General features: G+C 39.1%; 1 protein-coding gene across 4 annotated transcripts in view; it reads left to right on the top strand.

Moving 5' to 3' along the window:
- limk1a (LIM domain kinase 1a) overlaps positions 1-23,907 on the top strand; it is a 74,227-nt gene that overhangs the window by 38,435 nt on the left and 11,885 nt on the right. For 3 of the 4 annotated variants that reach the window (XM_084127602.1, XM_084127603.1, XM_084127601.1), the window contains 3 exons: positions 2,399-2,537; positions 21,690-21,799; positions 23,519-23,716. In XM_084127602.1, coding sequence (XP_083983728.1) covers positions 2,399-2,537; positions 21,690-21,799; positions 23,519-23,716 — 447 coding nt within the window. Of the gene's footprint in view, positions 1-2,398; positions 2,538-12,844; positions 13,043-21,689; positions 21,800-23,518; positions 23,717-23,907 lie in introns of those variants that run through there. The other variant, XM_084127604.1, reaches the window with a different exon arrangement.

Genomic DNA, 23,907 nt, shown 5'->3' with positions numbered 1-23,907 from the left:
GCCATCGTCCTGTCAGTCATCTCTCACATCGGCCTGTATGTAATAAGTGAAATCCGACTCCTGCTGCACTGCACACCGAACCGAAAACCGAAATTTTCAGTTTATAATGGTTGTCCATTGTGTAACTGAATTAAAGTTTTTTTTTTTTTAATAAAAAAGCAAAGCAACAGTGGAGGTGCTGCGATGGGAAAATAATGTAATCGGTGTATGGCCGAAAGCTGGTGACAGTCTACCACAGCAAGACTAATTGTTAGACTATAAAACAGTAGTGGTGGTGGTTGTTGGCCAGTCAATCCAGTGTTCCAGTAATCATAAAACACAGTAACAGTGCCGTGTGTGTCACTGCACAGCACCCATAGAGACCAACTATTAACATCAGTTCACATGACACCACAGATATTGTGGAAGAACGGCATTAATTGCTTTGATTTGCATAATGTTTTCATGGAAATGTGTGACCTTAAAGGTGCAGTAGGCAAAGCGCTGTTGATAGTGGATCGGACCAATCACCACAACACACTTGTAGCCAATCAGCAGTAGGGGGCGTGTCCAATCATGATGGGGGAGGAGAGAGAGTGAGCCAATCAGCAGTAGGGGGCGTGTCCAATCATGATGGGGGAGGAGAGTGAGCCAATCAGCAGTAGGGGCGTGTCCAATCATGATGGGGGAGGAGAGAGAGAGTGAGCCAATCAGCAGTAGGGTGCATGTCCAATCATGATGGGGGAAGAGAGAGCCAGTCAGCAGTAGGGGGTGTGTCCAATCATGATGGGGGAGGAGAGAGAGTGAGCCAATCAGCAGTAGGGGGCGTGTCCAATCATGATGGGGGAGGAGAGAGAGCCAGTCAGCAGTAGGGGGTGTGTCCAATCATGATGGGGGAGGAGAGAGAGTGAGCCAATCAGCAGTAGGGGGCGTGTCCAATCATGATGGGGGAGGAGAGAGAGTGAGCCAATCAGCAGTAGGGGGCGTGTCCAATCATGATGGGGGAGAAGAGTGAGCCAATCAGCAGTAGGGGGTGTGTCCACTCATGATGGGGGAGGAGAGAGAGTGAGCCAATCAGCAGTAGGGGTGTGTCCACTCATGATGGGGGAGGAGAGAGAACGAGCAAGAGGGAGATTTGAAGAAAGACTGTAGAAAGAGAGATGGCTGAGAGACATTACAAAAGAGTAAAAAGTCAGAAGAATATCACTGGAAAAAGAAGGGTATGATCAGGAAAGAGCTTTAGGACTTGTGTTAATATTGGAAAACCTGAAAACAGTCGCGAGGTTGCTTTGATTCCGTTCCATATGTGCGTAACACTGGTTTTGAGTGTCATTGTTCTCTGAAGCTGCTGTGCTGTTGGTGACTAACAACCAACTCTTGCTTGTAAATACTCGTGTACTGTGTTCACGTTTTGTTCTTCCTTTTTGTTTGTTCATCATGACTTTATTTTTCGCAAAGCATTATCTTGCTTCGCTTCATCCATGATAAACAGACATCCACTCTTGCATTGTGTGTCTGTGCATTTTGGGGGTGGAGCAATGAAGGGAGTGTTGTGTTTGGGCTGATTTCAGATATCAAGTGTTCAACAATGATTCTCAGAAATCTCTTACTGCACCTTTAATATTTACACGTAAGTGAGGTAGTAACCATTTATAAAAGCGAGAGGTCATTCGAGACAGAGCTGCGTTGTGAATATACTCTGTTGTGTCTCATGACTGCACTCACAACCTCTCTGTATTACCTAATTCTAGTTAAATGAGTCTGTTGTTAAACAAACCTCAGAATTTCATAGGATGTTGGTCCATTTCAGTTTGTATTTTGTTGGCCAACGTCATGAATGCACATGTCTGATATCTTGTTTGCTAACACTCATACTCGTCATAATGCTCCACTACCAACGTACGAGAGCAGATTAGCGTAAATATTCATGTCATGACCCAAGTTTGGGACCAACATAAAAAGCCATTCAAAAAAGTGATGAAACGCACAAAGGGGAAGGGGAAAAGAAGTTAATTATTCACAGTTTAAAAGATAATAAATAAAATAAGCAAATTCAGATCTTAACATCTATTGATTAACACATTCTAATGATTAATAAATTCCCTAACTCGTGAAAAATCACAATTTGATTTGAGAGGAAAGCTTGCTTGCCTGTGTTTGGGGGTAAATGCTGAAGAGAAGAGCTGATCAAACACGGTCTTCTAGAATACATCACTCTTAAGCAGCAGTAGAAGATTTCATTTCTTCATTTCAGCTGGACTTCCTGTTGTGGTGTGGCGTGGTGTGAATGAGGACAGCAGGACGTTGTGTAGACTGTTTTATTTATTGCTTTAGCAGTGCTAAAGGAACATTATTAGTGCATGAATGTTCTGAGAATGATAACCTTTGACCTTGTGTGTGTGTGGTGTTTGATCCGCAGGTGTTGTGAGTGCGGGGCGTCTCTCTCACACTGGTACTATGAGAAGGACGGCCGTCTCTTCTGTAAGAAGGACTACTGGGCCAAATTTGGGGAGTTGTGTCATGGCTGTTCAGAGCCCATCACCACCGGACTCATCATGGTGAGTCCAACCCGTCCGAAACCGTATCTCTGCCGTCTCTCCTCACCCCACAATCCTGCCTGTCCTACGCTTTCTCACACGCAGCCGCTCTAGTTACACACTCCATTCACACGGTTACTGCAGCCGGATCACACATGAGCAAATCATGACGGAGCTGCTATCTATAATTCAGAGGTCGTGTTAATGAAGGGAAAGTTTGTGTGGCCTTTTGTTTTAAAGCATTCACTGCTAGCTGTATTATTTATAAGAGCAAGAGTTGTTTATTGGACAAGAAGGATCATTTGAATGATTTATGACCTTTTTCCTTCATTAACACGATGAATTCCTTCATTTTGCCTGAATCCTCATATATATATATATATATACACTCGTTTGAATATAGTCTTGGCACAGCGTATCTGTGGCCAGTACAGGTTTCTTTATACAGAAAATCATTTTGACCCCCAAAAAACAAAACTGCATTGTCAATTCTGCACTTGTGGATCAGCCATTATACAGTGTCCGCATTGATTTCAAGTTAGGGCTGTACAGTTCATCGAAATAAAACTGAAATTGCGATATTGCAGAGCCTATAATTATATGCACAGCACTACTATATGTGTTTCAGAGTAAAACATGTTCACTGTAAACGCTGCTCCACATGAACGTCATCTCTACATCTGCTCTGAGTTTCAGTCAGTTTAACGTGCATTTGGGATCGCGACATGCGTAGAATTCTATGAGTTCTGTGATGTGGAAAACGCGGAACGAATCGCGGAATCCAGTCCATTTTCTTATATTTACGCATAGGGATACAATTCACATCTGTTCACATTTGTCACTTTTACAGCTTTACTAGTTTATAAAAAATATTCCTTAAACTGGAATAGCAAGACTTTCCAGTGACAAAGTTCTTCATAATACCAAACACCTCAATATATCTCTTTAAGTTATCTTTGGTTTCAACACAGAAACTATTTACAAAAGAAGGGGGAGGTAGTTGGATCACTCATAATTAAAAAAGACAAAAATCAATCTATATCAAAAAGGTATTTGGTTCAATAGGAGTTATATACTCAGTCCATTTGAACCAGAAATCAACAAAATAATCCTTCTGATTTCAATTCATATTGAAAACACTTTTTAAGACATCAATCCAATCCTTTATTTGTGGAGGATTAGGTTTATACCAGCATCTACTTATGGCTTTTTTTGCTAGAAGCAACAATTATTATATATTGGAATACAGTCTTACAAATATTATTTACTGTATAAAACGGAATGTCATGTAATTTGACAAACGTTGAATGAATAAATCAAAAGTAGGGCTGCACACTTAAGCAAGTGGCAATATGGACTATAGCGTCTGTGAATATTAAAGGATAAAAATATGAAGTTTGCGTGTCTCTGTGCTACACATACTCAAACATTCCTTCCTAATATGCAGTTTTATATGAATCCAAACCCTTCTCTGTTGTTTTGGATTTCAAAAAGAAACTCCAAATGAAGATGAATGTTATCATCTTCTCGGCAATAACATGACCAGCATTTCCTCTTTAGGGTGATGGTGAAGATTCATATCATTCGTTCTCAAGAAACCATTCATTCAGACTGAAGCTATTTCACGTCTCTAAGGTGGTTCTTCCTCATGTTTAAAAATAACAAAATAGCATTATTGCTGACAAGATGTGTTGAAACACAAGTACTTATATTAGAGAATGAAAAAATTACACACAATGAGAGCTTAATTATTGGCGTTTTTAGAATTTAATTTCTTTCCAGTTTTTGAATTCTGATGTTTAATTTGTTTACGTTTCAAATGAAGTTTAATGAAATGGATGTGAGTGAGGGGTGTGATGGAGGAGGACATAATAACAATTATTTTGAACAAGTACATTTCATTACCTTAACAAATTCATGCAAATAGTTGTATAACTGTTACAGCCCACCTCAGTAACACTTCACATTCATTCACACAGTTTATGCATGAGGTTTCGTTTGTGATGGGTGAATATGTCAAGGACAAAAGGGTTAAAGATGTTAAAATTACTGGAGTGTCTATTTACACAAACTCCACCACCAATGTCTGATTGAGCCAGATACAATCACAATGATAACAGGATCAGTGTCGTGGAGAGGGAAGCAGGTGCTGTTCCTTTAAGTTCAAATCCACCTTTTCCCAAACTATTTCTTCTCCCTTTCCCCATTGCGGATCAGCTTAGAGAGGCATTTCTTTAAAAAGTGGTCATAAAATGCCTACCTGGTATTAAATAGTGAGAATATAGTGTTTATTGGGTAGGGGAGGACTTTATGGCTAGAATAAAGCAGCATCCATTCATGATTTTAATAAATATAATCATATACACTGAATATGTTGTTATTATTGCACTGTTTTATAATATGCGACAATACACTGAGGAGCAGATAGTAGGTTATCTGCAACTATATGCACTTTACACTTAGACACAAGAAAATACTGCTGTTTCTACTTAGTGTAAATGGCATCTATTTACACAGTGTAAATAATAATGATATTAAGATACGATACGAAGTGCAAATAACGATAGATGCTATTTACAGTAAAACAGAGCAAAGAAAACACTTTTTTGATGCTATTTTCCACTTAGTGTATTAGATAGCCTCTGCCTAAAGCTGAATGTTCCTGCAGTAACTCAGTCTGTCCTGAACACGGACTCTCTCTGAGCTCGGCTGAGTTTATAGCCAGAGTTCAGGACACACACTTCGCTTATAAAGTGCAGGTGCAGCTAACAGGGTTGAGAAAACCTTTCACCCACACGGCATGCCGTGGTTTCTCTCACAGGATGCGTTCTCTGTTGCTCGGTGGGACGGTGACCCTTGTTCTGCAATGTTAGTCAAGACCAGGGTTTGGTTTCGCTCAAATAGCCTCTCTCTACTGGAACTATAAAGCAGATGGTAGACTCTGGTCTGTGTTTTTCTATTTAAAACGTCTGGTCTGCTTTGCTCGCTGTGTGATTTACTGGCACTCTGAAGGCTTCAGGCAGTGCAGTCCCAATGATTAAACTCCCCAGACTCGGGATAAGTGAATTAAAGATGGCTCAGCACGCTCTTCCTGCGTTTGACTGACAGACACACATCTTCATCAGGGGATTGAATGAGGATGGAGGCCAGGTCTGTGGACTCCTGTGAGGAGGAAGATTCTGGTCAGCAGGAACGAACTGCGTACGTGACCTAGAAAGAGATCCCAGTAGCCATTGTTACCAGTTCAGAACTTGAGGAGTGATGTGTGAACAATAATAACTAGAGCCCGACCGATATATCGGCGGGCCGATATTATCGGCCAATATTAGGCATTTTCCTAACTATCGGTATCGGCATTTATAATGGCCGATAAATTAATATTTTAAAAAATGCAGCGTGCGGTGATTTATGTAAGGATGGCGCTGCCAATAAAGCACCTAAAAGCTGTCACAAAGAACTGGCAAAAGTGGCAAAAAATAACGGCCGCATCCGGTGTAGACCAGAGCATGTGAGCGGAGTGGAGCGGGAGCGAGCGGATCTTGGACAGAGCGCAGAGCGGCATTTTTAAAAGGACGGAGCGTCGCCTTATTTCCCGCTCCAATTTCGCTCCGCTTACACCACGAGTCTGAAGCATGCTCAGTCAAACCTAAACCAGGATCCATCTGTCTTGCACAGTCATCAACAGTAGACTATTTTCAGTCAAAACTCGGCTCATTAATGGAGTTTAAAAAGTAGGCTACTTCAAAAAGGAAAATGAGAAGTCATACAGGTCAGGTGTACTATTAATATAACTAACTAACAATGATAATGTGGTACAAGAAAACGAATGTGGAGACATCGTTTCAGTCAGCAAAGATTCATTTTGGAATCTCAAAAGACACATCTCTCGAAAACATGAACGTGAGCTACGCGAACACGCTGGGAAGAAAACAAAAGGTTAGCAAATTGAATACGGTAACTTGTAACAAAGTGTAAATTAAATATAGAGTAATATTCAAACAAATTCGTTTTTTCATTCAAGTAGACTTAATGGTTCGTTTTATTTAGCCGAATTTGTGTCGTCCGTAAAAATATTTATATTATTAGGCCCATTTATTCGTTTAATTTTACAGCAGTTTGTGTGTATGGAAGCCAATTTAAATTTTAATTGTGAAGTTTAATTCAGAAGTTCACTTATCAAAATTCTGGCCTTATAGTTAATTTACTTTTAAAAAATGTATCATATTTTTGTTTATATAATTTTTATTTAGATTATTAGGCCCATTTATTCGTTTAATTTTACAGGACTTTTTGTGTAGGCTATATTCCTTCTTACATAGGCCTGTAATTTGAAATAAAACATTTCTATTTGAAAAATGTTGTTGTTACTCATTAGTTCTTTAGGAGGTAAGGCTGTGGTCTAAGCTAAAAGTGATATACATGTAGATTTTTTTCCTTTTTTGGAGCGAGCGGGGGGCGATTTGAGTGGAGCGCGAAGCAAACCTCGTTGAGCGCTGAGCGATAATGAGCGGAGCGGCCTGATGTAGCTTTGAGCGGGGGAGCGGAGGGGTGAACAGTTCCGTGAGCGATGAGCGGAGATTCTCACCACTCCACTCCGCTCACATGCTCTGGTGTAGACACCGTGTTAAAGCTCATTCTGCTACATTACAACATCAAGCAATATTCCAATTATTTATATAATTATAACTTTATTATAGGGCCATTTTGCATTGAGAGTAGCCTAGTTTCACGTTTAGTACATTTTGCTTACTACTTATTTAAAATAGTATAAAACTACTGTACATATGTAATTATAAACATTTTCATTATGATATTATTAATTTTACTTTACTAAAAAGATCTGAGTTCTTCCTCCACTGGTAGATATTAGAGAAATTAAGATTAAAAATAGAAGATAAGGTTTTGTCAGTGACACTTTTGATATATTGATACAAGTTATGTTTTAAATAACGTGACTAAATTAAAAGTCGTTAGTGAAGATTATGCAACAGTATTTAGAATATAATATAATATAAAATGCAATGCAAACTAGTTTGGTTACAGCTCAAATTCTCATTCTATCATTCACCCTGCCTCCATTACATATCTTTGTCACACAAGTGTTTGATCACCACATTTGAGTGATCATTGCAAAACGTTTATATATTCATTCTGTTTATACTGTGTATTCTATATACAGTACCCATCAAAAGTTTGTACACACCAATTGGAAAGTGTGTCCAAACTTACTGTACTATAATGCACATAAATAATATTGCTACTGTATTATAATATACACATAAATAATATCGGCCGATATATCGGTATCTGGCTTTTTTTATCGGTATCGGCATCGGCGCCCAAAAATCCATATCGGTCGGGCTCTAATAATAACATAGACTTTATATCAGAAGAATATTTATAGAAGTATTTAAACGTTCCATTAAAGGAGTGAACATTGAGTTGTATATGGCGTCTCTTGGTAACACTTTATGAAGATCATGCTTATAATGAATTATATCCCCATTTATACTGATTTATTCATAGAAGTATTACAATTCTATAAACATATTTATAAAGACTCATTAAGAACTATACTGCATTATAACAACAGTTATAGTTAAATTTATATATATTTTTTTTATGTCATGCATTTGTTTTTTCAATGTGTGTGCTTATAACCCATTATACACTGACTTATAAATGATCAAATATAAAATAGATCCAGAGACACTTGTTTGCTGTACCAATGTCTTTAATGGCTAATGTTTGCATTAGAGGTCATGAATGGTAATTTTGATTTGTTAAAATCTATATCCATGGTATTGCTTATAAGAGTTTGAAATACTTTATATATATATATTACAGGAATTATTGTTTATTAGTTACATTTACAAGTAAACAACTTAAAATGTATAATGAGCACATCTTCATGATTTCGTAACATTTGATTTAGGAAAATTGCATCCTGTGTTTTCACTTTACTTAAAGCCATCAATGATGCATTTATAGAGGTTAGTAACTGTATTATCACTCACAATAAGTATTTATAAGAACACAACACCACTATTAATAACAATATATTCACTTATTGGACAGAAATAAATCTGAGTTACTAAAAGTCACTGCAACTATAATATAACTGTAGCGGTCACCCGCTGGATGCCCTTGAGAGCCACCAGAGGGCACTCCACATCAGACTATTGTCATTCCCTCACAAGCTACATCTCCCATAATTCACTGCCCGAACTCTTCATCCATTATCATTTTCACCTGTGTCTCATTGTCTTGTTTAGCTCACCCCGTATAAGCCTGGTTTTCTCATTCATTCTCTGCGAAGTCTTGTTTAGTGTTACACTGCAATTCTGAGCATTCTCCCTGGTTTCATGTCTCCTGGTTTTTGTATTTCTTGCCTGATCCGTGGATTACTCTTTTGCCCGTGTTCCCTGCCTTGTTGTGTTTGTTTGTATGGTCTGCCTTCATGTGTTTGACCTTGCCTGTACTTTGGATTACGTCTTTGGATTACCCTGTTCAATAAATACTGCATTTGGATCCTCAACCTTCGTGTCTCAGACCAGTTCGTGACAATAACATTATAGCAATGCAGGCTGCGTCTTTATAAATACATTAACCATACAACTGACTGATTAATAACTGTGAATCCGTGTATAATGGATTATGGGCATGTGCACTGAAACTTATAAGTAATTATAAAAATAATATAAATGTAACTATAACTGTTTTTATAATGCAGTGTAGGTCTTAATGAGTCTTTATAAATATAGCTATAGAATTGTAATACTTATAAATCAGTAAAAATGGAGCTATAATTCATTATAAGCATGGTCTTCATAGAAAGTGTTACCGGATATTTTTAGTCCTGTTGCTGTCAGCTCTTCCTGGAGGATCCCAAGGCATTCCCAGGCCAGCCAGGAGATGTAATCCCTCATCTTCGGTCTCTTCCCAGTTGGACATGCCCGAACCCCCTCCACCAGCTCCCTGTAACTGACATCTCTCCTGGATGTCAGAGCTTCACATCCCGTTTCTCAGGGTTAGACACCCTCAGTCTCGTTCTGTGGGTCACTATCCAAAGTTCATGATCATAGGTGAGGGTCTGAACTACGAGGACATGGACCAGCGTTTGGCCACCAGAGACTCATATACGAGCTCCTCTCCCAGGCCTGGCTCAAAGACGGGCCGTATCCCTCTTTCTCTCTCTCCTTTGACCTTTCCGTAGGGGAAAGTGTTTGATCAGTCTTTTCCTGGCCTTTCACCTGGGACCAGTTTGCCTATTGAGCCCCTGCTAGAAGCTGAAGCTCCAGACAACACAACACTCGAACCCCTCCAGTAAACCCCGCCTGTAAACCATTTATTCTTTATCTTAAAATTCATCCAAGTTGTTTTCAGAATTGTTGATTGTAATAAATACATTCCCTTAAATAATTATAATGTACTAGGGCTGGGTAAAAAATATAGATTTCTTGATTTTAATCGATTCTCATTTTTACGAACCGATATCGATTCTTAAATCCCAATAATCGATTAGTCATCCTGTTTTCAGTTGATGAATGAATGGAACATTGTAGCGCGCATCCCATCCAATACATCGAAAAAATCTTTGTGCTTTGTTACTATTGATATGAAACAAAGTCTCAGATTTCAAATTACGTCCATTTTCTTACGAAATTCAAAAACATAATTACCGTTTTGTCGCTGTGGCGTGAGATCGCTCTGGCTCAGCTCAAGAGAAGCAACAGCGAAGATCTTCTCTTCCGCCTTAATAACACCAGTTACAGCGCAAAATAAACATGAATGAGCGTCTGAAAGTGTGTTAAAAGATAGAGTACAACTTATCGCTCAATCAGTGTTTCAACCGTGGAAAGACATCAGTAAATCAGCTTGTAAACAATGTCATGTAACGTCATTTACCTCAGAAAAAACATATCCAGTGACCATAAACTCATCAGTCAGCTAGAAAAATTAACTCTAGAGAGGAGCATTTTGCTAAATATATGCACCATATATGGGTGTTATACTCGATTGTAACCTGTCTTTTGAAAATCATATTTCGTATGTTACAAAAACAGCCTTTTTTCCACCTTAGAAACATTGCTAAGCTACGTAATATGCTATCAGTTTCTGATGCAGAAAAGTTAGTTCATGCATTCATGACCTCGAGACTAGATTACTGTAATGCTTTATTAGCTGGTTGTCCTGCATCCTCAATAAACAAGCTACAGTTAGTCCAAAATGCAGCCGCTAGAGTTCTTACTAGATCAAGAAAATATGATCATATAACACCGATTTTATCATCATTGCATTGGTTACCTATAAAGTTCCGTATTAATTATAAGGTATTGCTACTGACTTATAAAGCCCTAAACGGCTTAGCTCCAGTCTATTTAACCGATCTTCTATCGCCCTATAATCCATCGCGCTCTTTAAGATCAATAAATTCGAGGCTTTTGGTCATACCTAGGATATCCAGATCCACCAAAGGAGGGAGAGCATTTTCACATTTGGCTCCAAAACTCTGGAATAGTCTTCCTGATACTGTTCGTTGCTCGGACTCACTCTCCCAGTTTAAAACTAGATTAAAGACGCATCTTTTCGGCCAGGCATTCATATAATATTGTTAATCTTACAGTTCAAACTACAATCCGGCCTCTAGTTCATAAATGCCAGAGGAGAACTGGCCCCCGGCTGAGCCTGGGTTCTCCCAAGGTTTTTTTTTTTTCTCCATTAGGTCACCTGATGGAGTTTTAGGACACCATTAGGTCACTTGATGGAGTTTTAGGACACCATTAGGTCACTTGATGGAGTTTTAGGACACCATTAGGTCACTTGATGGAGTTTTAGGACACCATTAGGTCACTTGATGGAGTTTTAGGACACCATTAGGTCACTTGATGGAGTTTTAGGACACCATTAGGTCACCTGATGGAGTTTTTTCGGTTCCTTGCCACTGTTGCCTTTGGCTTGCTCAGTTGGGGATATTTTGGGGATATTTAATTTTATTCTATCAATCAATAAATTCCACTAGAAACAAACCTTGTTGTATTATTTTATTTTAATTTAATACTGTGAAGCTGCTTTGATACAATCTGTATTGTGAAAAGCGCTATACAAATATACTTGATTTGATATTACATATTCATTATCATTTTTAATGTTCTTCAATATTTAATGCATGTTTGAATAAATCTGGCAGGTTTTTTTGACAGCCACCATTTAAATGTTTATATTTCATAACTTAATTATTATAAAAATAAATAAAAGTGTAATTTATGTGTTCGTATACAAATCCATAAATTTTTACCTTCAATATTATAGTAGGCTAATGAAGCCTATAGGCTACAACTGACTCCCACAGTTTACAGCATTAGCTAAGAGATTTGTTTTCCTTGAGAAAATGTGCCATGTATTGTACCAGATATCCAAAATAATCAATATTGAATCGAATCGAATGGAATTGCAAGCTTGTGAATCGAAATCGAATCGAATTGTGAAATTTGTGTCGATACCCAGCCCTATAATGCACTAATAAGAATTGCTATATCTAATTACAAAACAGTCCAATACTAGTATACCAATACTGAGTGAGTGAGCGTTAATGAAGTTTCTGCCCGTGAAGAGCGTTTCAAATCATTCACTTCATTTGGGTTAAAAGCTTCACAAGACTCCTGTGCTATAGTGTCGTTCTCAGTAGTTACTTAAGTTGAGTGGCGTTCTGTAATGAAGTCATGACACTGAGACGCGTCCCACATGGTTGTTCTGTGGAAAACCCTCCTCCCACCACATTCACACACAACAGGCCTGTGTTATCATTGCCCGATGTCATCGGTTTCTTGTGTTTATTCGTGTTTTTCTCAGTGAGCTCAGTGACAAACATGTCTGTCTGGATCTGTATTTGTTCACTCCCAGCGACTGCTGTTGCTGTTGGACCCCCTTGCTAGTTTCATTGCCATGACTAATTCCAGCCGTTTGTTATGAAAACTCAAGTGTTGAATGTGTGTGTTGTTCAGTTTTGAGTGATATTCTTCAGAATGAGTGTCTGCTTATGGGGAATTCACAGTGTTTCTCTCTGTGTTCCTCCTGCTTTTTGTTTGGTCTGTACAAGCCTGGTCTCGACCCACAATGTTGAGATCTGACTGATACGGGCAGAGACTTCAGTTATCACATGACACCGTCAGCCATGTTTACAAGGTTGGTGGCTTTCCTTTTGCTGTATAGCTGAAGATTTGAGCCTGTTTTCCCTGGAAGAGGTTGTGTGTGTGTCAGTGGGAGGGTTGGGTCGAGTGGGGGAGGTGTGTGTGTCGCTCAACAGGAAGTGATGAAGTCACCCACTCAGAGCGAGTGAGTGAGCGAGCGAGAGAGAGGGAGTAGCAGAGGGTTCTGGGATGAGCTCAGCGTTGGGCGTGTGGTCCGTGTTGTGTTTTTGTGCCGGCTTCGCTAGAATGATCCGCACGCTGTAGCCGCTGGTCATGGTCGGCGATGTGTTTTACTGGAGCTTCTGCTGTCTCAAACTCTGGAAGAGAGAGAAGAAGGTAAGCCTATGCTCTCTCTCTCTCTCTCTCTCTCTCTCTCTCGTGCTGATGGGACTTTACACAGCCTTCATGCATCACATGTGGAATAGATTTCATTCATTTTCAGCTTAGATGATTTTTTACATGTTTTATTTGATTCATTTAAAAGGAAATTCAGATGCTGATTGATTTACAGAACATTATAATTTAAACATATTCAAGCATGTGTGTAGATGCAGATGTAAAGTAGATGTAAAGTTCATTGAATCTGGATGTTTACATGAGAATGATTTCAATTAAATTTGGAATTCACATTTATTTGTATCGCGCTTTTCACAATACACATCGTTTCAAAAGCAGCTTTACAGAAAATGCATGAGTCCACATTACAATTTAGAGGGATCTGTTATCAGAGGTGACTGTCTAATGTATTTCAGAAATATATATGAATTTAAACAATGTAATATTAAAGGCCGAAACAATGAGCTCGCTGAAGTAATGAATACTTGTTAACAAATGATTATGACATTTAGAGAAATGTAGCATTGGTGCTTGATTTATCCTTCATTTGATCAAACTGCAACACAACATAATAACTGTACAGTTGGCCTTGTTTCCAAATGGTCATTCTCACGTTATTTTCTGTTTGGTTCATTCTCATAGAGTCTTCTGGCATCATAAGATATGGGGAATTATTGACCTAAAACGATCATTCGTTATTATTGTTATTCTGATTAATTTACATGGAATTGTCCCCTAGCAGTAGATGATCGTTGACTAGTAAACCGGGTCATGTTTGGCATCACGTCCCAGTCTCTGTGTGTGTGTGTACAGATGCGGATGCTGCGGCACTGGGACACACTGACATGGAAATGTGCCGATCGATATTCACATTTATTCATGTAGCAGAGACTCTGATCCAGTAAAAGGGGTTTAAATCAGTACAATATACTCCATGAGAATCAAACCCATGACATTAGCATGGCTAGTGCTGTAGTGAATCTATGCCTTTTGGTACTTTTGATTTTGTCAAATATATCGTAAAATTGTGCATCTGTAGAACTGCTATCCAGGGTAGACGCCTTATTTAAAGGAGTGCTATGTAAAACAAGGCTGTGAGGACAGACATACAGTAGGTTTAACTGGTTAAATGCTTCATTATCCTTTAGATGAATGTGCATGAGGTACAGAAGTGCAGTGTGTTTGACAGTGTGGAGAGCTGTATACTGTACGTCTGTCCCTCAGGGCTGAATGCTGTGTTACATCAGCAGAGAAACTTCCCTGCCCATCACTGGGGGGTTTGTGATGGTGGAGATTTCCCCAGAACGGTTTTTCCGAGCAGAAGCAGGTGCCATGATGAGTGTTGGGTTTCTAGAGGTGCGTTCAGATGGCTGAACGACTCTAGAGATTTCATGCGTGTTGTTGAAGGAATGAACAGCAGACAGAAGGAAGTATAAGTGTGACTGGAAAGTGGTGAATTCCAGTCTTTCCCATATTTAAACATCACTTTTGAAATCACTCGTCGGCCCAGTTGTTGCCAAACATGTAAACACTGGCAACATGCCTCAAGATGTGGGTTTTCATTCCTGTTTAGTGTGAGCTGTAATATTTCGAGTGGAGGATGAATTATTGTGTGGACAGCATATGACATAAGAGCGTGTGTCCAGTATGTCATACTCAGAAGTGGTATCATAGTGGGATTATACCCAGAACAAGGTTGTCTTCCACAGTAGTTCATGTAGTTTAGTAGAAACATGTACAGTTGTGACCAAAAGTAATGACTGGAGGGGATATTTGTTTTTAATGACCCTAAAAGTTCGATTAAACCACCAAAATAATGTATGAGGAATGTATGAAAATATTATTTATATATACATATATATATACACAGACACGGCTGTACAAAAGTTTGATCTGTAAGATTTTTAATGTTTTTAAGATAAGTCTCTTCTGCTCACCAAGGCTGCGTTCATTTGATTATAAATACAAAGCAAACAGTAATATTGTGAAATATTATTACAATTTAAATGAACTGTTTTCTATTTTAATATATTGTAAAGTGTAATTTATTGCTGTGATCAAAGCTGAATTTTCAGCATCATTACTCCAGTCTTCAGTGTCACATGATCCTTCAGAAATCATTCTAATATGATGATTTGATGCTCAAGAAACATTTATTGTTATAATTATTATCAGTGTTGAAAACAGTTGTGTACAATTTATTTCAGGATTCTTTGATGAATAGAAAGTTCAAAAGAACAGCATTTATTTGGAATAGAAATCTTTTTTAACACTATACACTACCGTTAATGAAATAATTTAATACTTTTATTTAGCAAGGATGCATTACATTGATCAAAAGTGACAGTAAAGATTTCTATTTCTAAAATCTCCCTGGAAATAAAGCATACATTGACTACAACGCAATCAGTTATTAATATTTCTTTGGTTCTCTTTTGTTTTTGCATGTGTTCATAATTTGTTTATGACAGCATGGCCAAAAATTATGTCGCACGATTTGGCATGTTTCATTGCATTACCATAAATAAAACAATTGACTACAAGCACAACTATGCAATATGCTGACAAAATCTTTAATAATATTTGAATAAAGGGTGAACACGTTAAATCATATGTCTCAATCGTCCGTCCAGCCCATCACTGACACAACAGAGGAACAGGACAACTTACATAGGCGTTTTTAACATTAAAACGTTTTTCTGCGTCCCCAATAATAACACGGGAGATGTGTTTTCCTACTGGAGCTTTGCTGATGTGTTGAAATGTCTGTAATTGATTAAAAGTGGATGTCAGGCAACTGTTGATGTCATTATTAACATATGGTAATGAGGGACTCTACATTTCCCAGTTTTGTAAAAGATCATTTTTAGACTTTTGCGTAGATCTCTTGACTGGAAAGCGTTGTTTGCAGTAGATCTTGATGTACAGTAGATGTTTTCTCTGTGGGCGCGGATGTGCTGTGTATTTTCAGACGTGTCGGTGGTCTGTCAGCTCTGTTTTCCGTGTTGGTTGAGAGCAACTGAAATGAGGAAGCAGTGGGCAATCCGTGACATCACTGAGAGATGTCGTCCCCTTTCCCCCGTCGTAGGTGTCGTTCACACATAATTTATGGTACAAAAATTTTGTCAAAGACAAAAGATTCCAAGAAATGGAAAGACCTATTTAGTACACATCTTTTAAGATCATGGCGTCACATTTGTTTCCTATTTGAAAAACACCCAGAAACTGTTGCTAAACAAAAACTGGCCTTAAATATTGGCTGTGTAATGACATTTCTTCAAAAATTATTTGATCACAATGTTTCATAATACATCAATCCTGTATTATCATTAGTAGTATTATTATAAAGTTGAATATTATAATATTATCATTGAAAATGAAGACCATGTATAAGACTTGAGAAAAACTGACTTCATGTATCCACTAAAACACCAGCTGATTCAAACAAGTTCAGATTATGTTTTTGAACACATGTATACAGACTCTTGATATTGATTTAACATGGTGTGTCATAAGCGTTATCACACTTTTTGGCGCCATTGTATGAAAACAAGTTCCTTATGAGCTGTAGACAAGTCTGTCTGACCTTCTGTCCTTCTTTCTCAGTGGGATGATCACTAAAGCATCAACTTCAGCTAGTTTGAGACTGCATTCACATCCTGGTGTGTATGAAAGGTCACTCTTCATTTAGATGAAGATCAATGCAAATGACAGTTCCATCTAGGAACATAAATATCATTTTTCATATTCGACATTTGGCTCAGTAAAAACGAATGAAGCTGAGAGACATGAGATGTGTTAAGTCATTTATCTGGTTTGTTTCTCTCTTGTCTTCAACACTTACACTCATGACTCTGAACTAAAACAGAATGAATGAGTGTATTGATCGAATAATGTGTTCAGGACGCCTGAAGACTTTTTTGATGTTGTCATCCTAATCTGAATCAGAAAGTACTTTATTGCCAAGTATGCTTGTACACACAATGAATTTACCTTATTTAAGCTTCCAGTACACACATATAAGTGTGTATCCACCTTATTCCTACACCCCATGACGCTTTGCGTGAATTATGGGTGTAACTTCCTTTAAGCTGTAAACAATCAGTGAAAATGAACGCAATACATTAAAAAATTGTCACAGTGAGATGACATTAATTTACTCACCCTTCAACCATCGAACATTAAAAGGAAATTGAAAAGTGACAGAGACATGAGGATTTGAGACTAACGAGAGATTCTTCGTGAATTCCAGTGAATTATTAATGGAATATATTGTAAATTAAATTCGGGTGAACAGACCACAAATGTGCAGTATATGTTGTCCTTTTTCATATTTTTACAGCAGTTTGCAAAGGGAAAAAAGAAAATAATCATGAGGAAAAGAAAGCAGCGACTGAAAAGAGCTCTTGGCATAAATATTCTTGTTATAACATATGTCACGTTAAAATACCAAGTATAAAGTTATTCTCATGATGTCTGAAAATAAATCATGAAGGGAAATTGACAGCTCATCCAGTCAAACTGACGGATCAGCTTTATTTGTAGGGCAACTTTATGATTTGAAATGATTTGTTTTAGCCTTTTTGAATGGAAGTTCCACAAACCGGAAGTGCCACCCCATAATTCAAAACGCAGTGAGGTCGTCAGGAATAAGGTGGATAGCAAAAAAAAAGTATAAAGGTTTCTGTGTTGAACATCTGGAGAGCGTATAAAGCGCGTCTGATCTCAGTGTTTCTGTGTTGAACATCTGGAGAGCGTGTAAAGCGCGTCTGATCTCAGCGTTTCTGTGTTGAACATCTGGAGAGCGTGTAAAGCGCGTCTGATCTCAGCGTTTCTGTGTTGAACATCTGGAGAGCGTGTAAAGCGCGTCTGATCTCAGCGTTTCTGTGTTGAACATCTGGAGAGCGTGTAAAGCGCGTCTGATCTCAGCGTTTCTGTGTTGAACATCTGGAGAGCGTATAAAGCGCGTCTGATCTCAGCGTTTCTGTGTTTAACATCTGGAGAGCGTGTAAAGCGCGTCTGATCTCAGCGTTTCTGTGTTGAACATCTGGAGAGCGTGTAAAGCGTGTCTGATCTCAGCGTTTCTGTGTTGAACATCTGGAGAGCGTGTAAAGCGCGTCTGATCTCAGCGTTTCTGTGTTGAACATCTGGAGAGCGTGTAAAGCGCGTCTGATCTCAGCGTTTCTGTGTTGAACATCTGGAGAGCGTATAAAGCGCGTCTGATCTCAGCGTTTCTGTGTTTAACATCTGGAGAGCGTGTAAAGCGCGTCTGATCTCAGCGTTTCTGTGTTGAACATCTGGAGAGCGTGTAAAGCGTGTCTGATCTCAGCGTTTCTGTGTTGAACATCTGGAGAGCGTGTAAAGCGCGTCTGATCTCAGCGTTTCTGTGTTGAACATCTGGAGAGCGTGTAAAGCGCGTCTGATCTCAGCGTTTCTGTGTTTAACATCTGGAGAGCGTGTAAAGCGCGTCTGATCTCAGCGTTTCTGTGTTGAACATCTGGAGAGCGTGTAAAGCGCGTCTGATCTCAGCGTTTCTGTGTTGAACATCTGGAGAGCGTGTAAAGCGCGTCTGATCTCAGCGTTTCTGTGTTGAACATCTGGAGAGCGTATAAAGCGCGTCTGATCTCAGCGTTTCTGTGTTTAACATCTGGAGAGCGTGTAAAGCGCGTCTGATCTCAGCGTTTCTGTGTTGAACATCTGGAGAGCGTGTAAAGCGTGTCTGATCTCAGCGTTTCTGTGTTGAACATCTGGAGAGCGTGTAAAGCGCGTCTGATCTCAGCGTTTCTGTGTTGAACATCTGGAGAGCGTGTAAAGCGCGTCTGATCTCAGCGTTTCTGTGTTTAACATCTGGAGAGCGTGTAAAGCGCGTCTGATCTCAGCGTTTCTGTGTTGAACATCTGGAGAGCGTGTAAAGCGCGTCTGATCTCAGCGTTTCTGTGTTGAACATCTGGAGAGCGTGTAAAGCGCGTCTGATCTCAGCGTTTCTGTGTTGAACATCTGGAGAGCGTGTAAAGCGCGTCTGATCTCAGCGTTTCTGTGTTGAACATCTGGAGAGCGTGTAAAGCGCGTCTGATCTCAGCGTTTCTGTGTTGAACATCTGGAGAGCGTGTAAAGCGCGTCTGATCTCAGCGTTTCTGTGTTGAACATCTGGAGAGCGTGTAAAGCGCGTCTGATCTCAGCGTTTCTGTGTTGAACATCTGGAGAGCGTGTAAAGCGCGTCTGATCTCAGCGTTTCTGTGTTGAACATCTGGAGAGCGTATAAAGCGCGTCTGATCTCAGCGTTTCTGTGTTTAACATCTGGAGAGCGTGTAAAGCGCGTCTGATCTCAGCGTTTCTGTGTTGAACATCTGGAGAGCGTGTAAAGCGTGTCTGATCTCAGCGTTTCTGTGTTGAACATCTGGAGAGCGTGTAAAGCGCGTCTGATCTCAGCGTTTCTGTGTTGAACATCTGGAGAGCGTGTAAAGCGCGTCTGATCTCAGCGTTTCTGTGTTTAACATCTGGAGAGCGTGTAAAGCGCGTCTGATCTCAGCGTTTCTGTGTTGAACATCTGGAGAGCGTGTAAAGCGCGTCTGATCTCAGCGTTTCTGTGTTGAACATCTGGAGAGCGTGTAAAGCGCGTCTGATCTCAGCGTTTCTGTGTTGAACATCTGGAGAGCGTGTAAAGCGCGTCTGATCTCAGCGTTTCTGTGTTGAACATCTGGAGAGCGTGTAAAGCGCGTCTGATCTCAGCGTTTCTGTGTTGAACATCTGGAGAGCGTGTAAAGCGCGTCTGATCTCAGCGTTTCTGTGTTGAACATCTGGAGAGCGTGTAAAGCGCGTCTGATCTCAGCGTTTCTGTGTTGAACATATGGAGAGCGTGTAAAGCGCGTCTGATCTCAGCGTTTCTGTGTTGAACATCTGGAGAGCGTATAAAGCGCGTCTGATCTCAGCGTTTCTGTGTTGAACATCTGGAGAGCGTGTAAAGCGCGTCTGATCTCAGCGTTTCTGTGTTGAACATCTGGAGAGCGTGTAAAGCGCATCTGATCTCAGCGTTTCTGTGTTGAACATCTGGAGAGCGTGTAAAGCGCATCTGATCTCAGCGTTTCTGTGTTGAACATCTGGAGAGCGTGTAAAGCGCGTCTGATCTCAGCGTTTCTCGTTTTGACTGTTTGTTTTGAAATTCAATTTAGATTTAATTACTTTTTAATGTGGGTTATTAAAATGTGGGTTTGCTAATATTTTTTATTTTTTGAAAATGCTTAGTTTTAGTTTAGTTTTTATTAGTTTTAGTGTTAGTTATAGTCTTTTTTTGTTTGTAATTTGGGTTATTTGTCAGGGGCAAGATTCAAAAAGGTCAGAAAAAGTATTGTGTAATAATAACTCAACAAAAACATCATACAATTTTAGAAATATGTATTCGACAATAACACCAGTACATAAAATGTACATATGGGCACAAATATGTAAACAGTCTACACAAGACTCCGCAGTAAGTGCAAAATGTGTAAGTGACGTGTGCCAGGAAAAAACCTAAATAGCCAACAGACTAAAGAAGACGTACATGAACAGCATGTATTCAACCCATTTTTGAGCCACACAAGACATTGCTGTCAGAGTGTCAGGGAGCTCAGTCTGAGAAAAGAACATGAAAAATAAAAAATAAACTCTAGAGGGTCAACACATTTAGATGAACCATCTCAAAATGAACTAGGCTACTCAATGAATTGGACTGCCCAGCATTAGATGCATGTGCTGCAGCTCTACGGCAAATCATTGCAGTTGAATAGCAATACAATACTGCATATACTTGACATCATTAATTAACAGTGAATATTTTGAACACTTCAAGTACACTGAGATCCAGACAGATGGCAAGATACTGCACCATCTCAGCTGGATGCTGATGTGGTTTGCTTTTCTATGTTAAGTTTACAAATTGTGTCCAACATGCTAAACAAAAGAATGTAAGTCCCTTGCATTAATGAATCAGCTGTTTCAAATACAGCTTTTCAATTTTTTTAGTGTGTGTGTGCCGTGGGTGCGTGAGTTAGTGTGCATGGGTGAGAAAGAGAGAGATGGCTAGACCCTGACCCTATACAAAATTCACACCCCATTGAAATTCCTTTACCTCTTACAAAATCCACACGCCGTACCAGAAATCTACACATCTTCTATACAACATTCACACCCTATACAAATCCCACCGCTGTACAATTTTCACACCCTATACTAAATTTACCCTATACAATACTCATCATAAATGGCATTAAAAAAGATGAATGACGAAACGCAATATGTGGCGACCAGTGTTGATTCTGTGGCGCACCGCCACGATTAGTCTATGTGTGGGAAACACTGCTAGTCGGAAACTGTATGTCTATGATCGGAAATGTCAACTCTGAAAGATATAACGTTATTTGCTCTATGAAAGACATTGACAAAGATGAAAACTAAGGACATTTACTCTATAATTTTATTTTATTTTAGTTAGTTTTGCCAAACACACATTACAGTTTTAGTTAGTTATCGTGTTTTTTTTTGTAATGCCTCGTTTTTATTTTTATTTCAGTTAACGACAATGTTTTTTCCCACCTAGTTTTCGTTTTTTTTCGTTCGTTTTCGTTAACGATTATAACCTTGGTCTGATCTCAGTGTTTCTGTGTTCCAGGTGGCCGGAGAGCAGAAGTATCACCCAGAATGCTTCACCTGTCTGAACTGCCGAGCCTTCATCGGTGATGGAGACACGTATGCGCTGGTGGAGCGCTCCAAACTTTACTGGTGAGTGACACCCGGGGCTCGACGTGAACTTTCTTGCTCACCAGACACTGTGGCTAGTAGGGGTGTAAGGATTCCCTCATGTCATGATTCGATACATACTGGACTCACAATACAATATAGACAATAGAGACACCAGAATAAAAATATGCATGATTCTGAAGCTGAAAATACAGAATTATTTTAGATGAACATGCTTGCACTCTGTCACTGACTAGATATATTTAAAATAATGTAGACCTCTTATTACTGGTAACATAAGACATTTGGCATTATCAGCAACCACAAATATTCCCTCATTGCATTATTATACATTATATTCAACATTATATAGTAGTTTAATGTAGTACTGACACTAAAAATGTAAAAAAAAAAAAAAAAAAAAAACCCAGGATATTTCAGGATCAATATGTAGCAAAAAATCAATATTTTTTGACAACACTACATTGGGCTTAGTTTATTATTTCAGATGCCTTTTTAAAAGACTGCATTTGAAAACTGTATATTATATGTAAAATTCAACCTGGCGAAGTGTCTATTAGGAGTGACTGCGTCACACCCCACTGCTGAAATACACACGCATTTGGTGGTTGAAGGGTGTTAATATCAAGCCCTGGTCACACCTAAAAACCAAAACCAAAATAAGCCCACGGACACGCCAGTCATGTCCAGTTCTGCTGACCGCTGGAAGATATTGGGTAACTCTTTATTTTGATAATCCCCTAGCAGACAATCTACTGGCTATAAGTAACTTATTCTAACCCTACCAGTCTACTAATACTCTACTAACACTCTAATGAGAGTTAGTGGACATGTAGGTGCAACGTTACTTTTATAGTCAGCAGAATGTGTTAAAGGGACCATCAAAATAAAGCGAGACCAGATATTGCTCTTTATTTCTAAAGCAGGACATTAGCATGAGCTGTTGTTATGTGTTATTAATATGTCCTGTTGAGTGGGTGTGATGTAGCCGTGCAGAAGATGTGTGTTATCTTCATATCGTACCATCACAAATCAACAGCATCCAATGAGCTCTGAAAGTATGTGCTTTACTCATGTGAAAAACGCATGAATAAATGTGAATAAAACAGTGTTTTACCGCTTGGCCAGTAAAACACATTTTACAGTTATTTATTTATTTATTTATTGTTTACTAACAGGCAAAGCCAGGAACTCTGAGTAAATGTTTACTTCATTGCAGTTACTGTAACAATATTTTGAAATCTACAGTTTGATGATTTCATCGATCGCATGTTTGTATGAGCCAGAACAACATTTCAATAAATCAATAAAATACCCTGTAAATGTTGTGGTGTGACTTTAACATAACATATGGGGAAATTCTGCTTTTATTTAAACTCTACTTTCCAAAATGTATAAAACCTGCAGTGTTTCTGTCCCAGAATGATTGATGACCCCTAATACCTTTCTTTTCATAATCACCACTCATTTATAATGATTAAAGTGTTTCATGTGCATTCATAAAAGTATATAAGAAAAAATCTACAGTGTGAAACAAAGTTTCATGACACTTGGATGTTTGAACGATTTAACTAGTTCTTAAGCCATGCATGAAGATGTTTCTAACGTTATTTACAGAAGTAAAATGTGACATGATGCATGATATGATATGACATGAACGTTTCAGTCCTTTAACTTTATCTAAAGTTGTAAAAGCATGTCCTGTTGTAACGGCTCTTCTCCTGCTGTGTCTCCCTCTAGTGGACAGTGTTATTACCGCACCGTCGTGACTCCGGTCACCCTGCCCGACTCGCCCTGCTCCAGGATTCCTCACACGGTCACGCTCGTGTCTATTCCCGCCTCCACCGATGGGAAGCGAGGGCTCTCCGTGTCCATCGATCAGGGCTCCAGTCCCAACGGATACAGCCCCGAACACAAGCCCACCATCAGAGTCTCGCAGTGAGTGTGTGTCCGTCCTGTGTTCCTGAAGCGGAGTCACTGACTCTCAAACTGCTGAGGAATGTTGACTTTAATTAAAACAACACTGATGCATTTTTCTCAATGATAATTAGGAGTCGAATTATTATCCTTTTAATACTTTGATTTAGAATTTAAAGGTACAATGCAAATGTATGAGCAATTGAAAAGGG

This window comes from Abramis brama, assembly GCF_963993115.1.
Source record: "Abramis brama genome assembly, chromosome: 10".
Lineage (NCBI taxonomy): Eukaryota > Metazoa > Chordata > Actinopteri > Cypriniformes > Leuciscidae > Abramis > Abramis brama.
Note: the sequence above shows the minus strand (reverse complement) of the source record. Positions and strands in the feature narration are given on the sequence as shown.